The 16145-nt window shown below is 38.4% G+C and overlaps 3 protein-coding genes across 5 annotated transcripts in view; 1 reads left to right on the plus strand and 2 right to left on the minus strand.

The window, feature by feature from the left end:
* The window catches only part of skila (SKI-like proto-oncogene a), a 672908-nt gene that overhangs the window by 216960 nt on the left and 439803 nt on the right, over positions 1-16145 (minus strand). The window lies entirely within an intron of this gene.
* Positions 34-6355, plus strand: rabgap1l2 (RAB GTPase activating protein 1-like 2). Of its 2 annotated transcripts, XM_087241113.1 has the most exons (8): positions 34-206; positions 1507-1575; positions 1714-1824; positions 1916-2020; positions 2103-2186; positions 3920-3991; positions 4078-4269; positions 5378-6355. In XM_087241113.1, the coding sequence occupies exons 1-8, from the start codon at positions 96-98 to the stop codon at positions 5594-5596; spliced, it is 963 nt and encodes a 320-aa protein (XP_087097239.1). In that variant the 5' UTR covers positions 34-95; the 3' UTR covers positions 5597-6355. The 2 variants fall into 2 exon arrangements, with proteins under 2 accessions (XP_087097239.1, XP_087097240.1); XM_087241114.1 differs by lacking the exons at positions 34-206; positions 1507-1575; positions 1714-1824; positions 1916-2020; positions 2103-2186 and adding an exon at positions 2805-2854.
* Positions 6356-16119, minus strand: ifi44c1 (interferon induced protein 44c1). 2 transcript variants are annotated; one of them, NM_001128728.1, is given in 9 exon segments: positions 6356-8287; positions 8388-8462; positions 8465-8481; positions 8593-8764; positions 9364-9516; positions 9594-9789; positions 15058-15109; positions 15210-15696; positions 15992-16040. In NM_001128728.1, coding segments are annotated over 8 exon segments (1329 nt in total). In that variant the 5' UTR covers positions 15688-15696; positions 15992-16040; the 3' UTR covers positions 6356-8101.

Genomic DNA, 16145 nt, shown 5'->3' on the forward strand with positions numbered 1-16145 from the left:
GGCAGTTATAGACTGCTGCCTGTCAAACCTGTTGTCATTTCTCCAGTCGCCTAAGCTGTATTTCGAGATCACTTGTGCTCTGCTCACCTGCCAAAATGATGGAAGAAGTGTCTATCGCTGTGGCCTATGATTCCCATATTATTGACCAGATGTCTGAGGAGGAGATCCTGGCGAGTCTGGTAGTGGAGTCTCTGCCAAAACATGTGGTAAGTTCAGAATCAGCACACTTTGACCTCATGTTTATCCTTATGTTTATCACATGTTGATTTATAACTAGCATGTTGGGAATGTTTTAATGGTGTAGTGTGACAGCGTGTTTTATTTGATGCTACAACTATTCAGATTTTTAGCACATTATTGAGCTTTTATGATTTAGATACTGAAATATCCACATTATGAGAATATATCTCAACTCTATTTATATCTATGTGATAGAATTGTAAAATAATAATAATGATATTGATTTAACTAGTACAAATAATTTTTATGTATTAATAAATGTTTACTTCAGACACACACACGGATATAAACATATATCCATATATATATTTGTATTCGTTTATATATATATTTACTTACATTTCACAAATATATACACACAAAATCTTTTAAATTAGAATTTGTCTGAATAATTTCAGGCTTGACTGTATATAAAATAAAAAGTAACTGAAAAAGGAAATGCTAACAGTGTTGCCAGATGGAGCAGTTTAGAATTTGATTTGATGTAAAAAAATAAATAAATAAACAACACTGGCGGGCTGACAAAATTTGGGTGGTTTTGGAACGTAAATTTTATATGCAACTTATTTAACAGAACATAACTGTGTGCTCCTACTCCATTCAGTGACCAATGCAAAGCACAAATCGCATGGGCCCACCTGCAAGATTAGAAGGAAAGTTGCATCAAAATCTGACTCCCCTGTCAAATCCAACTCCTATTCGTGTCTATGCGCATCATGCATCGCCTGCAGTTAAAATCAAAGCAGATTATCATGACACTTATCAATCTTTTTTTCTGCAATTGACATCAAGAACAAACATAAAGCGTTTTAAAAATTTAAAACGCCAAATAGGACAAATTATACACCCCATGTGTGGGTGAGAGAGGGCAATGTTTTAATGTAATCCGGGTTTGTTGTGGTACTGTGGTAAAAGTAAGGTAAAAGTAACTTTTGATCATTTTAAAATTAATTAAAAGATTCATTTAATATTTTGGCCGTTTTTTGTGCATTTGAGCAGGTTTTGGACAGCATTTGGGCTGGAAAAGTCCGCTATATCTGGCAACACTGATTGCTAATAGTATCACAAATAAATTTTTGAGCATGTTTAAGTGTAATTTTAGGGCTTACTGATTTAAATATTTAATTAAATAATTATCAGTAATACAATTGTACTGATGCTAATGTCAAACTAAATATAATCGATACAAATAAAATGTTACAGTATACATTCCTTGCATATTTTGCACACCTTGATCAATAATGATTTCTTTGAATCCTTTGACAGGTGCCATCTAAAAAGCAAAAATTAAGAGATAACCAAGAACAACCAGAAGATCCACTTGACAAATATGAGGTAAGAGAACACACCCTGCCAAAACAAAGCATTTCTGTCTTCCTCTGCAACACACAACTCTTTTCAACTTTCACACTTTGTGAACTGCATCGTGTCACACATAGATTTGTGAAATGAAAAAAAGTGTTTTCATTCCAGAGAGAAAACCGCAAGCTGCAGGAGACCAGTTTGCGTCTGGAGCAGGAGAACGACGACCTTGCACAAAAACTTGTAACAAGCAAGATTGCATTGAGGAATGCTTTAGATCAGGTCTGCCAAATTGTCATGCATGTCAAGTGCAACCGTTTCATTTTCAGTTTGATTTGCTGTGAATGTTTACAGACGCGCTGTATATTTACAGACCGAGGACCAAGTGGATGAATTGACCAAGGAGCTTTCAAAAGTCAAACAGCTTCTTGTGGTAACAGAGGAGGAGAAGCGAGGAAAAGAGGAGGAGGCTTCACAGGTGAGCTTGAACATCATTGAAGTGTCAGAAAAGTGTTTGAAGGAGAATCTCTCATTGTCTGAATCACTCATGTGCTCCACAGCTCAAAGAGATGTTCAGGAAAGAGCTGGACAAAGCAGAATCCGACATTAAGAGATCAAACAGCATCATCGCCGACTACAAGCAGGTAAACATTCACTTACAACTACAGTAGGGATGGACGATATGGACTTAAAAATATATCACAATATTTTCTGGCATTTATTGAGACAATAATAGCTGATGATAATTCTTATGTATCTCCTGAGAGATAAAAGTCCTGCATATTTAGAGAGAAGAATTATCCAATTATCCAACTTTTCCATTTTAACCATTTGTTAAACTCCTCATATGCATTACAAATGTAAATTCATTCAGCTATTGCAGTGTATAGAGTAAAAAAAGATAGAGATGCTTAAATTAATCAAACAAGAGCATAATAAAACCCCACAGTTGTGGTAATGCAAGGCTAGTCAACATAGCCCTTATACCTGTATAGAGTATAATATAATATTATATAATATATAATAATATATTATATTTTGTGATCAGAAACCATGTCTGGTGACAAAATTTTTTTTATTTTAAACAAATACTTCATAATGTTATTGTATGTCAGAGGCTAACAACACTGTTCCTGGAGAGCTACCTTCCTGCAGATTTCAGTTGCAACCCTGACCAAACACACCTGTCTGTAATTATCAAATGCTGCTTCAGGTGTGTTTGATCAGTGTTGGAGGTAAATTGTGCAGGAAGGTAGCTCTTCAAGAACAGGGTTGGTGACCTCTGCTATATGGTGTAAAGAGCTTACTGATGGTAACTTATGAAGTGAATTTAGAGCACAGGTGTCAAAGCCAGTTCCTGGAGGATGGCAGCACTGCACAGTTTAGTTTCAACCCTAATTAAACACACCTGATTAAACTAAATAAAGCTGAAGTCACCCTGGACTTTTCTCCACATAGACTTCCATTCATACGCACACAAATGCCTCAGACAGAATCGCAATTTGCTGCATTGCAAAGTTCAAGCTTGGTGAACTCTGACCTGTGAAATCGCATCACTTGACTGCTTGAGACCAATTGAGGATCAAAATTAAAAATATGACCTCTTGGGACAGAAATTTAAAATATTGACCAATCGCTCGCTTTTTTAAATATCTAATAATCTTGTTTAATCCCGCCCCTTTTGCAGTGCCGTACAACAGAATTTCGCACGCACAAACTCTAGTGTGACCGCAGCTTGAGTTCTTCAGGTTTGTTTAAAATCTACAGGTAATGTCATGGTCATACTAGTGTTTTAGCATGCAAAATTCTGGCATTTATGGCACTGCGAAAAGAGTTTTGATCTTCGATTAGTCTTATGCAGTCACGTGATGCAATTTCGCAGTTCAGAGTTCACCAAGCTTGAACTTTGCAGTGCTGCGAATTGCGACATTTGTTGCACGAGCTTGCGTTTCCGGTCTGTCGCAATTGCATGCGTATGAATGTAAGTCTATGGGGAGAAAAGTACAGTGTGACTGCGGCTTAAGTGTGTTGAAGCAGGGTTGGAACTAAACTGTGCAGAGCTGCCCCTCTCCAGGAACTGGCTTTGACACCAGTGATTTAGAGTAAAAGTATAGTTGCATTTCTTTGTTTGTAAACAGGCTCATACACATAAAACTATCACAAGTGCAGCTGTGGAAAATTATTTATGGCACAAGACCTTGATCATACCACTTCTAGATTGTAGGTTTTATTGTTATTATCATGGGAAGATGGGAGAATTTTTCTGGTCTATCTCAAATGATAACATATCACTCCATCCATGATTATCACTCCACTCTTTCAATAAACAATCTTCCATTTGGTGTCAGCGTTCAGCTCTTTTTCTTGCCTCCTTTAGATTTGCTCACAGCTGAACACTAAACTTGAAAACCAGAAAGAAGAAGCAGACAAGAATCTCGCTTTTATCAAGGTAAGACGTAAGCTGATCTCAAAACCTCCTTCATTCTTACTTGAGTATGTTTCTTGTCGCATTTATGATGTGTGTTATTATTTTAGAGTAAGCTCCAGGAGTGTGAGAGGTGCAGTCGCATCTTCAGTGTGGATGGGTCGATTGAAAGCTGCTCCGAGAGTGAAGACAGATCTGCTCAGGATGAAGCAAAGACCTCTCTCAGAGAACAGGTCAAAGAGCTAGAGAAAGAGCTGGCACAAACAAAGCTACAGATGGTGGAGTCCAAATGTAAAATCCAGGTAAGACAAAATTCGTGGGAATGTGTATGCCAGAATAAATTTTTATATTGTCATTATCAATTTATTCATTATTTAAGTTTTATTTAAATAGATTTTAGTATTAGCCATAATGGCTAGTGTGTGTGTGTGTGTAAAAGTAAACAAACAAAAACAAATAAATTTACAATAAACACTACTGGTCAAAAGCTTGGGGTAATTTTTTACTGTTTTTTTTTTAAAGAAAATTATACTGTTCATCAAGGTGACATTTATTAAGTGTAAAAAAAAATGTTAAGTATTTATTTAAAAAATTAAATAACTGATTTCTTATTTTATTTCTTAAAATAATTTTTTATTTCTTATTTTATGTAGTTCATTTATTTTCTTTTCAGCTTAGTCCCTTTATTAATCCGGGGTCGCCACAGCTGAGTAAACCAGCTAATTTTATCTATTTTCAAATGAAATTATTACTTAAGTCGTTATTGCTTTTATTACTATTACCATTAATAATTTTAATATTAATAATTAATATTAGAGTGATTTCTGAATGATCATGTGACTCTGAAGGCTGAAGTAATGAAGCTGAAAATTCATCATTAAAATGACTGAAATAAATTATTAAATTAAACTACTTTTGAACACTTATTTTATAGTGCTATAACGTTTTACAATTTTACCATTTGTACTGTACTTTTGAGGAAATAAATGCAGCTTTGGTGAGCAGCAGAAGCTTATTTTAAAACATTTAAAAATCATACTGACATCAAACTTTTGACCGGAAGTGTAAAAAATGTCATTTATATATTTATTGGGTTTATTTTACAATAAGGTTCTATTTGGTAGAGTTTTTAATACATTCTTTAAATCATGATTTATATTATTATGAATAACATTAATTTAAAAGTAGTAACTGTAAATATAGAAATTAATTAAAATGTTAAATATCATCAGTCAGCATTTTAATTTTATTTTTCCTTTTTATTTTTTGATTATATTTATTACACAGTTTACAAACATTACTAAGCTGAAGTTAATTAATACAGATTGCTTCAGTGTTTTCTCTTAGATTTTTGGGCTAATAATTAGATTTCCCATTTTGCTAACTTGTTTACCATCTTGGTGTCCCAAGGAGCTGGAGCACCAAAAAGCAGTTCTGATGACTGAACTTCAAGCTGCTAAAAACACATGGCTCAAAAAAACCCTGGACTCATTCAAGACAGCTGCCAGCGGCCAACAGAGCTCCTCACAGACTGATTCTGCCTGGAGCCCCAATAATAACCCCCAGTCCAGCTGGGTCACCAGACGGTTCTCCTGGGCCCATCGAGAAGCAAGAGCAACCAAAGTATGAAATGGAGAAGTGCGTAGCGTCTAATCGTGGAGAAGAATTTAATGAGAGCACTCGTAATGAGAACACCAACGTTACGCTCTCAGACCAGAGGACATTGCAAATCTTGTAAACACTGGGAATGAAAAGATTTTCAAAACGTCTGCATTTTCGGGGATCGATGCGATGAATACGGTTCTTTTAAAGCACCCTAACACATAGAGACTACATAAAGTTTTCTAGTGATGTTTTTGGGAAACCAGGTAACGTTATGTGTAAATGGGACGTGTTCCAGTAGTTCACACTTCGCAGAGTAGCTGTATTGACGTCGCGTGTTGTTGAAACGCGAAACACTTCAGGAAGCTGTTATTTCTTTCAACATACCTTGTAAATGTTCATTGAAGTTTTTATAGTAAATTGTTTTCACATCCTACTTCATATCCCCCGCGTTCACTGTCACTGCAGCAAGACAGTATAACGCAAAACTGAGGTCACAGCAGGTCCCACCTTCACTAACTGCTACCTGATCGATGCTAAAATTTGATTGGGTGGTAATTCTGTTCTTCAAAATATGCTTTGATGTGATTGGCTACTGTTGATTAGCTTATTTTCGTTTGATAGAAAACTGCTAGAGATGAAACTCGAGCGGGTCTGGTGAGTGGTCAGGTCACAGTCACAGATGTCATCCATACTTAACTGGCACAATACATTGTAAATGCATAAATGTGTTTGCTTTTTTCTACAGTTGTATGATGGTCAACAATAAAGATGACATGACAAAAATTTCCTTTGAGTCTTTATTTCTAAATCTTGAAAATTCACTTATTTTTTATTTATTATTTGTCATCAGCAATGAAACAGAAGAAACCTGAAATAATTAACCTTTTAATATAAACCCCATAGGTAACCATAATCCTGAGTGATCTTGCTTATGCATCTCAGCTTGTCATGATTCATCCATTATATTATGGACTGATTTCACAGACAGTTTTAGGCCACAAATAGTTAGAAAAAATGGGCTAAATACTGGTGTATATTTTGAACCAAATAGATGGTATTAACTTTTAAGGTATGACATGTTTCTTTTCCCTCTGTGATTATAAATGATCATTTTTGTATAGGCCAGGGATGCCCAAACACATGCTGTGTCCCAATTTGCATACTCTCTGTCCTAAATAGTATTTGAAAATAGAATTAGTATATCCCAAATTGTAGTGTGAAAAGAGTATGTCAAAGGTTCCCAGATGGTTTACTATTTACTAAATTTTTTAAGAAGCGTCCATACTCTAACCCAGGGGTTCCCAAACTTTTCAGGCCGCGACCCCCAAAAGGACAATGCCAGTAAGTCGCGACCCCCAATATATTCTGAGGTGGTTATAAATACAGAAACCTTGCATGCAATGGAGCACACACACCAATGGACCCAAGTCTATTCTTCTTTTATTTATTTTTTTTAATGTGTGAGAGCTGTAAAAAGGGGAACAAAGTTTTACCAGGTGTTATGAAATCTACTGCATCTGACACTATTGCTGTGTCTTTAATATAATGTAATTACCCCAGGGGTTGCAATCCAATAGAAGTAGTAACTATAAGTTACTATAGTAACTACATGGTATAAACGAATATTTTTTCTCTTCAGTAGGTTATGGATAAAATATGGTAATTCTTATGGTTTAATAAAAATAAATAAATATTTCGAAATCACCAGGTGACCCCCCTTCATTGTCCCGCGACCCCTCGGGGGGTCCCGACCCCCACTTTGAGAACCATTGCTCTAACCTGATATTGCCCACGGTACATTGCGTGTTGGACGTGAATTTGATTAGAACTACAAACATGGGTGAAAAGTCTAAATAAAAAACACGCCGTCAAGTATAGAGGCTTCGGTAGAGATGTTTGTATGACTGTTAATTAATATCTAGCAAACTGGAAAATATTTAAATAGTGTTTTCAGTGTTATATTTTATCTGCAACAACAATGCTGAACTTATATAAAGACGTGTTTGCACATTAAAGTCTGTATGCATAATTATTCAAAGACCTGAGGAGATTTCTCTGCAAGAAAGACTGCATAGTTTAACCTGCTGCTGCTTCTCCAGTAAGGTAGGAAATTAAATATGACAAAAATGTAGATAATGTGTGGATGATTGACAAGGCTCATAATTAAGCAACACAACGGTCTGTTAATGAGGAAGTAGTACAGTATGTGCTAAAGCTTGCATACTCTTCTGTTGCACACTCAAAACGATGTATTTTCCTTCACAAAAAAGAACATACTTTTAGACCGTAGTATAAGCATGGGAATTGGGACGCAGCATCGGTCATGGAGGGCCGGTGACCGGTGTCCTACAAAGTTTAGTTCCAACCCCAATCAGACACACCTGGAATTCTTGCAGCTGTGTTGAGGCGAGTTGGAGCTAAAATCTGCAGGACACTGGCCCTCCAGGGTAGAGTTTGGACACCCCTGGTATAGATGGATCAACACTTGTAAAAGCTTCAGGTCACACAATAAAAAAGAGAGACTGAGCTCTAAACAGACCTTTCCTCCACACTGTTGAAATTATCAAAATATCCTTCAGCAGCTCTGAGCATCTGAATAAGAGCACTCAGGAGCAGTATGTCAGTTTGAGGGTCTACTTCCAGTTCTTGATAGTAGTTTTTCACTGGGACCACAGCAGACAGAGAGACTCCAAGCCGAGTGCTAACCTCCTGCATCTGTCACAAAACATAATAAAATGAAGCAGAGAATTACTCTAACTACAAATCAACTGAAAATTAAACCACAAACAAGATTTAAAGATGAATGAGATCCTACGATTCTCTGTATGTAGTGACTCTGGTAGATATTTTTCAGATCTTCTGCCACTAAGGGGCAGGCTTCATCCACCTTAGAACCAACTGAGGAATTCCTGATAAGCAGATCAACACCATAGATGCAATTAAAGAGTATAGTGTAGCTTAATAGTAACTGGTACAAAACATTTAATAAACCTTAAAAATATATATAATGGATCACTCACCCAGCTGGTTGGCTTTCCTCCGAAAAATTGCAAATTTATCAATGATCACATCAGCAATGAGCTTAAATTTGCAGGTGTCGATCACATACACCACACAGTGAATCTTGTCCTTCAAGCCAGGAGATTTATGGAAATAAGGAGAGTCTGGCTGTATAGGCATCGCTGGGTTAAACTTAGAAAAACAAACAAGCATTAAATCCGTATCCACACATCTTATGTACAGACTGTATCTTCTGTAGAGACCCAGAGGAAACTATGCAAGTATTCAATAATTGTTTTATGATTATTCTTAAATTTACAGTGAAGACAAAATCTAACATTGATTTTGCTGGCTTTATCAGCTTGAGTCAAAGACAAAAAGGGGTTTTATGTATTAAAACAGAAAACAGAATATATGCACTAAAATACCCTTCAATGACACCAGAGAACTAATAATAGAGAACTCATCATTTATACTTTGCCTACAAATCACTAGATTTTACCCATCTGTCAGCAAGAAGTTATCAATAAATTAAAGTTCATTACAAATCAGCATGAACAAATTTAAGTAGACACTTCTACAATCTACAGCAGTCAATATTTAATGAAAATCAAAAATGTTTTTCAAAATTGTCGTTGTTTAATAGTTTTAGGTCTACTTTGATGAAAGGCGATGATCCACTTCAAATACTGAGCACTGTATATGAAATCACTGTTGTACATTTATATTGACAAAAAAATGGAGGTCCACTTGGACCACTATAAATTTTACACAGATTAACAAGTTCTCACCTGATAGCGGTCTTGAATGTGACCATTCAGAATACTGGCAATATCGTCTACATGCAGACCAGTGTTCACACCCTCCTCCAAACCCATGGTGTCACACAAAGTGAAGGGAACATGGCGGACAAGGTAGCTTGGCTTTATGCAGTAGGTACGAAACTACATGGAAAATATTTACCTTCATTATTTCCAATACAGAAATACATCACATCATAATCCATCAGGTTTCTTTATACCTGAGTAGTCAAACTGGTTCCAGCAGTGCCTGTGTTGGCCTGCATGCTCACATAACCCTTGAATACAGAGTTGATGGAGTTGAAGAAGCTTGATTTTCCAGCACCAACAGGACCCACCAGCAGAATACGAGCCTGTTTAACTGAGCTCACAGAAGGCTTCCAATTAGGGATGGTGCTCAAGAGTGCCTTCCTTCTCCTGAATTTTTTTACAGAAAACATTTCCCATATTAAAAATATCCTAAAAGACATTAACATTCAACTGAGCTGAAAACCCTGTTTATTTCACATAACAGCTACACATATAACATTGTACATAGTAATTTAGCTCTACACTTGTCTATTTGTATATTTGCATTCACTACTTAATGCTTTTTATATATTTATTATCTGTTTTTTTTGTCCTGTCTTTGTAATTCTGTTGCGCTAGAAGCTCTGTCACGAAAACAAATTCCTCATACTGTATGTGCGAACATACCTGGCAATAAAACTCTTTCTGATTTATCAAGCATGGGTTAACTTTTAACGATTTCCTGTAAAATCTACAGTAACTTCGAAAATACTGTATTTACATTTACAGCACCATTTATCTTGCTGTACAGTATGAATTTACATAATTGTATGTATGTTTTTACTGTAAAATCTATATATTAATTTTTACAATGCAACTTTAAAACACAGTAACATGACTGGGCCAGTTGGCATTTCTGTGTGGAGTTTGCATGTTCTCTCCGTGTTTGAGTGTGTTTCGTTCCGGTTTTTCCTATACAGTCTAAAGATATGCACTATAAGTGAATTGGGCAAAGCAAAATTAGCCATAGCGTATGAGTGCATTTGTAAATTTTGCATCTCGTTTAAATACACATGAGCAGCATCTACGCTAATCATTTTCCTTATTCTCTATTTTCACCTGGGGATACTCATTCTGGGGCCCTACAGACTATACAGCACCCTAGATGCGATCCAAGACCTGTCAAGGAATGATGCCAAGGTATCCACAATACTGGACCAGGCCGTATCCTGAGCTGATGCTGTGGTAGTCATGGAGGAAAGGAGTGCATAAGACCACAGTGAAAAACGAATTACAGTATTGATCCTGTGGGCCAGCCGGTGACCCAGTTCTCCACAATGGGCATCCAGCTTCTCTAGCTCTCGGCGCCTAGTCTGCAGCTCCACACAGGAATTTTGGCCAGAAAAAAATTGTTGTGCTTAACAGAGCTTGGTTTCTTTTGAGGTTTTTTTTCCCTTCCTCAATTGGTGTTTTTTTTTCTCGCCACTATAGCCACTGGCTTGCTTGGATCGGGACTTGTGGAGCTGTGCATCGGTAGATTTGCTCTTCAGTGCTTGAACTTTCAACAGTAAAATTTTAACCACACTGAACTGAAACTAAACTGAACTTTAACTGGACTTTACTAGTGTCACCGACTAGGTCCCAATCATTCCCCTCGCTGGCCAGCAGAGGCCACCATCTCCGGATTTTATGCATTACATCATCCATTTAAACTGATTGCGCACACACCTGTTATCAATCTCGCTAACGACCCACGCTACCTGTTATAAGCCACGCTTAAACACCAGTTCAGTGCGAAGTCTTGTTCTGCCATGGCGAACATCTCTGAGCGTTATTCCCTTGCCTGATCTCCTGTGTATTACCCTGGACTGTCTCTGACTCTGAGTTGCCTTCTGCCTGCCCCGAACCTTGCTTGTATCTGGACTCTGAACCACGCTGCCTGCCCTCGACCTACGCCTGATATCTGGACTCTGAACCACGCCGCCCGCCACTGATCCATGCCTGTTATATCAACACTTTAGTGCGTATTGTATGATTGTGATTGAACTGTGTCAATTAAATACTGCAAATGGATCCCTCCGTGTCAGGCTCATCAGCAGCAATTGTCACATCTTACCCAGTTAACCGATGAATTGGTTAAATCTTTGCGCAGTTTACAAGTTGCCTCCACCACGCAACTCGCCGCCAATTACTCTCCCAGTCAAACCCCTGCCACGCAGATCCAGACCCCGTCCAGTATCCGTGTTTCCAGAGAAGTTTTCAGGTAACCCAGCTAAATGCAAAGGCTTCTTATTGCAGTGCAAACTGTTTATCGCCCAACAGCCCCACCTGTTTAATGACGAGAACAGTAAAATTGCCTTTGTTTGTTCCCTCCTCACGGGAAAAGCTTTAGACTGGGCTACTGCTGTCTGGCTGGACAATACCCCAATTTTTCCTTCGTTTAATGACTTTCTCAAATGTTTTTGCATTGTCTTCGACCATCCTGAAGGAGGTATTAATGCTGGTGAAGAGCTTTTATGTATCCAACAGAGAGATCAACCTGCAGCCAAGTTCGCTCTACAGTTTCGTACGCTAGCCGAACAAACTGGCTGGGCTGATGACCCCCAGAAAACCCTTTAGCGAAAAGCCCTGAATTCTGAATTGCAAACGGAGATGGCATGTGGAGATGAAGGAAAGTCACTGGATCAGCTCATCGAACTCTCCATCAGGTTGGACAATTTACTTCATTTACGAAGACAATTTCATTCTGTTCCCCCTTGTCCTGTAACCCTCGAATTCCACAACTCCATGCCCTATTGAGCCCATGAAATTAGGTAGAACTCAGTTATCTAAAGTTGAACGAGAGAGAAGACTAAAGAATAACTTGTGCCTGTATTGCGGTCTTTTGGGTCATACCAAATTCCAATGCCCTAATAAGCCACCCCTCAAGACGTTCCCGGTGAGTGCTACTTTTGTATTCTTCAAATCCAGTCATACCTTGAATATACCCATCTGTCTGAATTATGGAAATATAACAATTCAGACACTAGCCATGGTCGATTCAGGAGCCGCTGGCAACTTTATTGATCACACGCTTGCCAGAAACCACTCCATCCCTCTAACCACTTGTGATTCTCCCCTAGCCATCACTGCGATAGATGGACGTCCCCTGGGGGAAGGAAACATTAATTTCCGAACTCTGCCACTCTCTGTTCAAACAGGCTCTCGCCATGAAGAGAAATTATCGTTTCTGGTTACCAGTGCTCCCCAACACGCTGTTATCCTTGGGTTACCCTGGTTGCAAGCTCATGAACCCCAAATTTCTTGGAAGACCGGTGACATTATTACGTAGAGTAATGATTGCCTTGGAAAATGCTTAAACTATTGTTCCTGTCAAGATCAACAATATAGTTGTTTGTCCCGATGATTCTGAAATGAGTCCAATCCCCAAAGTACACAAGGATCTTGCCGAGGCACTTAACAAGAAAGAAGCCACTAAACACGCTCCTCACCATGAGTATGATTGCTCTACTGAATTATCGCCTGGTACAACAACCCCTCGTAGGAGAATTTTTCCTCTTTCTCAGACGAAGACTAAAATCATCCAAGCGTCATCCCAAAACCCCACACCTCCGGCGTGCCCTGAAAATAGTGTCTTTGTTTCCCTGTCTTTAAGAGAGGAACTCATCACAGAGACCCATAATAACCCAGTTCCAGGCATCTTGGAATTAAGGCCATGCGTCACTTGATCCAGAACCAATACTGGTGGCCTTCCATTAACAAGGATACGATCAATGTGGTTAACAACTGTTTCCCTTGCCAATTGAACAAACACTCCCGTCATCGCCCCGCTGATTTACTGCAACGTCCTGGTCCCACGTACTCCCCAGGACAGTGGGTTTGGCTATCAACCCGAGACCTCCGCCTTAGACTCCTCTGCAAGAAACTCAGCCCCAGGTACGTTGGTCCTTTTCAAATAGAAAGACAAATTTCTCCTGTGTCCTTCCAACTGACCTTACCTAACCTAACCACTACCGTATCGCTCCTACATTCCATGTCTCCCTGCTCAAGCCTGCTGTAGGTCCAGTCGAGCTGGATAGGGAGGTGGCAGCCGATGAACAGGGTCCCCCACCTATCATGATCGATGGAGAAGAGGCTTATCAGATCCACGAGATCCTGAGATCCAGACGCCGGGGCGGACAGCTACAGTACCTCATCGATTGGGAGGGGTACGGCCCGGAGGAGAGATCTTGGATCAACCGTAAGAATATTCTCAACCCAACTCTGTTGAATGAGTTCCACTTGCAGCATCCGGAAATGCTGGCCCCTCGCCCCCGTGGAAGACTCTGGCATCGCGATTCTTCTCACTTCAGGAGCCGTTTGTTGGAGGGGGGCTCTGTCATCGACTCGGTCCCAGACATTCCCCTCGCTGGCCAGCAGAGGCCACCATCTCCGGACTTTTAGCATTACATCATCCACCTAAACTGATTGCGCACACACCTGTTATCAATCCCGCTAACGACCCACGCTACCTGTTATAAGCCATGCTCAAACACCAGTTCAGTGCGAAGTCTTGTTCTGCCACGGCTAACATCTGAAAGTTATTCCCTTGCCTGATCTCCTGTGTATTACCCTGGACTGTCTCTGACTCTGAGTTGCCTTCTGCCTGCCCCGAACCTTGCTTGTATCTGGACTCTAACCCACGCTGCCTGCCCTGGACCCACGCCTGATATCTGGACTCTGAACCACGCCGCCTGCCACTGATCCATGCCTGTTATATCACCCTGTGTCTGTCAGCCGCCAGCCCTTCGACCATTATTGCATACTGTTGATGTGAGATTGTATGATTGTAATTGAACTGTGTCTATTAAATACTGCAAATGGATCCCTCCATGTCAGGCTCCTCATTACAACTAGAACTTCTATGTTAAGCTGCTTTGACACAATCTACATTGTAAAAGCGCTATATAAACATGAATTGAATTGAATAAAGCAAAAGCCAAAATAGCTGGTGGTTTATTTTGCTGTGGCAATTCATGATAAGTAGGGACTAAGCCAAAAGAAAATGAATGAATGTAAGATTCTGACAGTATTTCAGGAATCACGTTGCACGTCTCATTTTTTTCTGTCAGCAGTTTTGTAACAAAATATATTTAGTTTGTAGTAAATCAATCATTTACTTGTTTCTTTTAAATTAACTGGTTCAACACTGTTCATTAAACAAAGTTTAACTTCAGAAAAACTTAAATATATGGGCAAAGGTTATGTGGATTACTGTCACAATGTTTTATTATGCTTTTATGGTCTTTTTGGCGCCGTGTTGTATTGAAATCATAAATGTATGATAAATAACATGGTAAATGTTGGATAACCAGTGGGATGAAATTATAATTGGTCTATTCCCCAAGCCAGAAAGCGCACACACAAATTAGATTTAGAATTACAAATGAATTCTTGACTCTGTAGGCTCTAAATTTGAATGCACTGTTGAATTAAATTAATATCTTGTGGATCATTGTACTGTTAGACTTTTTTGTTAACACACCCTAAGTTAATCATAAACTCATGATCAAACATGGTCACATTCATAGCGAGTTACGATATCACATGTTTAGTTTTGTCTAATCGAAACCAACTTTTTACTGCAAATTCGACTTTATTCATTAGACAGGCCTTAAATTATTTTATTTTACTCACTCAGAGTACCACTGAACATCCCTCCAAGGTTTTTCCATGCGTCCTCCACAATCTATTGAGAATACAAAATAAAACATGTTAATCATGTGGTATAGATCAGTATGTTTTATAAAATGTTCTGATCAGATAAAGGCAAAAAAAAAAATACAAACCTTCCACTCTATACACCTCACATTCTGTCAGGTTTAAATCATTGCCATGCATTCGCTGGGGATCAAACTGGTAGGTTCCTGGATTACTGTTGACTGTGGCAGTGTTATTGTGAAGAAAAATTAAAGAGCCGAAGTTGGGACCATTGTCAGTGAAAGCAAACTGTGGATCTGCGCTGACCACACGCAGAGGATCTTCTTTAAGCTCATTGTCATTAAAACTAAAAAGAAAGGCTTTGTCATCCACAATGTTTTGATTAGTTTGGCCATAATCTTTGCTGGTGAAAGCTCCAAAAACATAACCAGACTTATTGTAAGCAACAACAACAGTTGGACCCTGCTTATCACACTTTTGGTGAAAACTAGCAGCATCAAAGCCATGCACGCTGGCTTTGAAAAGCAGGCTGGATTTGGCATGGTTGAATAAAGTGAAGAGCTTCTTCTTCTGCTGTTCAGTCAAGCTAGATGTGACGGTGCTCATGATGATGATCTGAAATCATTCAATAAACATTTTTAAAAATGTAATCAAATAAGAACTATTAGAAGTAGTCTAATTTTGAATGAACCTTTTAGAGAAAAGAATAAAAGTTCTAATTTATTAGAGTAATGTCAGTACATACTATAAGTGCTACAAATAAAAGATAATTTAACAAATAGCCCACACCTCAAATCACATGAACTTTAAAATCTCAATTTTAATATGTAAAAGACATTTTAAAGTTTGCTATGAAAATTATAACTACACAGCATACAATAACATATGTTGCAAAAAACATATAGCTTACCTTTAACAGATGATGCAAATATATAGCTCAACTTTTTAAGAGATTGTCAGATTCTTCTTCTTCAAAGCAAAGCTACAACAGTAGTACTTTACTTTCAGTTCTACCTGACTAATAAATGAAATGTCTCTTGCAGACGTGTCGTCACAAATTTGTT

This window comes from Danio rerio, chromosome 2 (genome assembly GCF_052040795.2).
Source record: "Danio rerio strain M-AB ecotype USA chromosome 2, GRCz13ab, whole genome shotgun sequence".
In the NCBI taxonomy this organism is placed as follows: domain Eukaryota; kingdom Metazoa; phylum Chordata; class Actinopteri; order Cypriniformes; family Danionidae; genus Danio; species Danio rerio.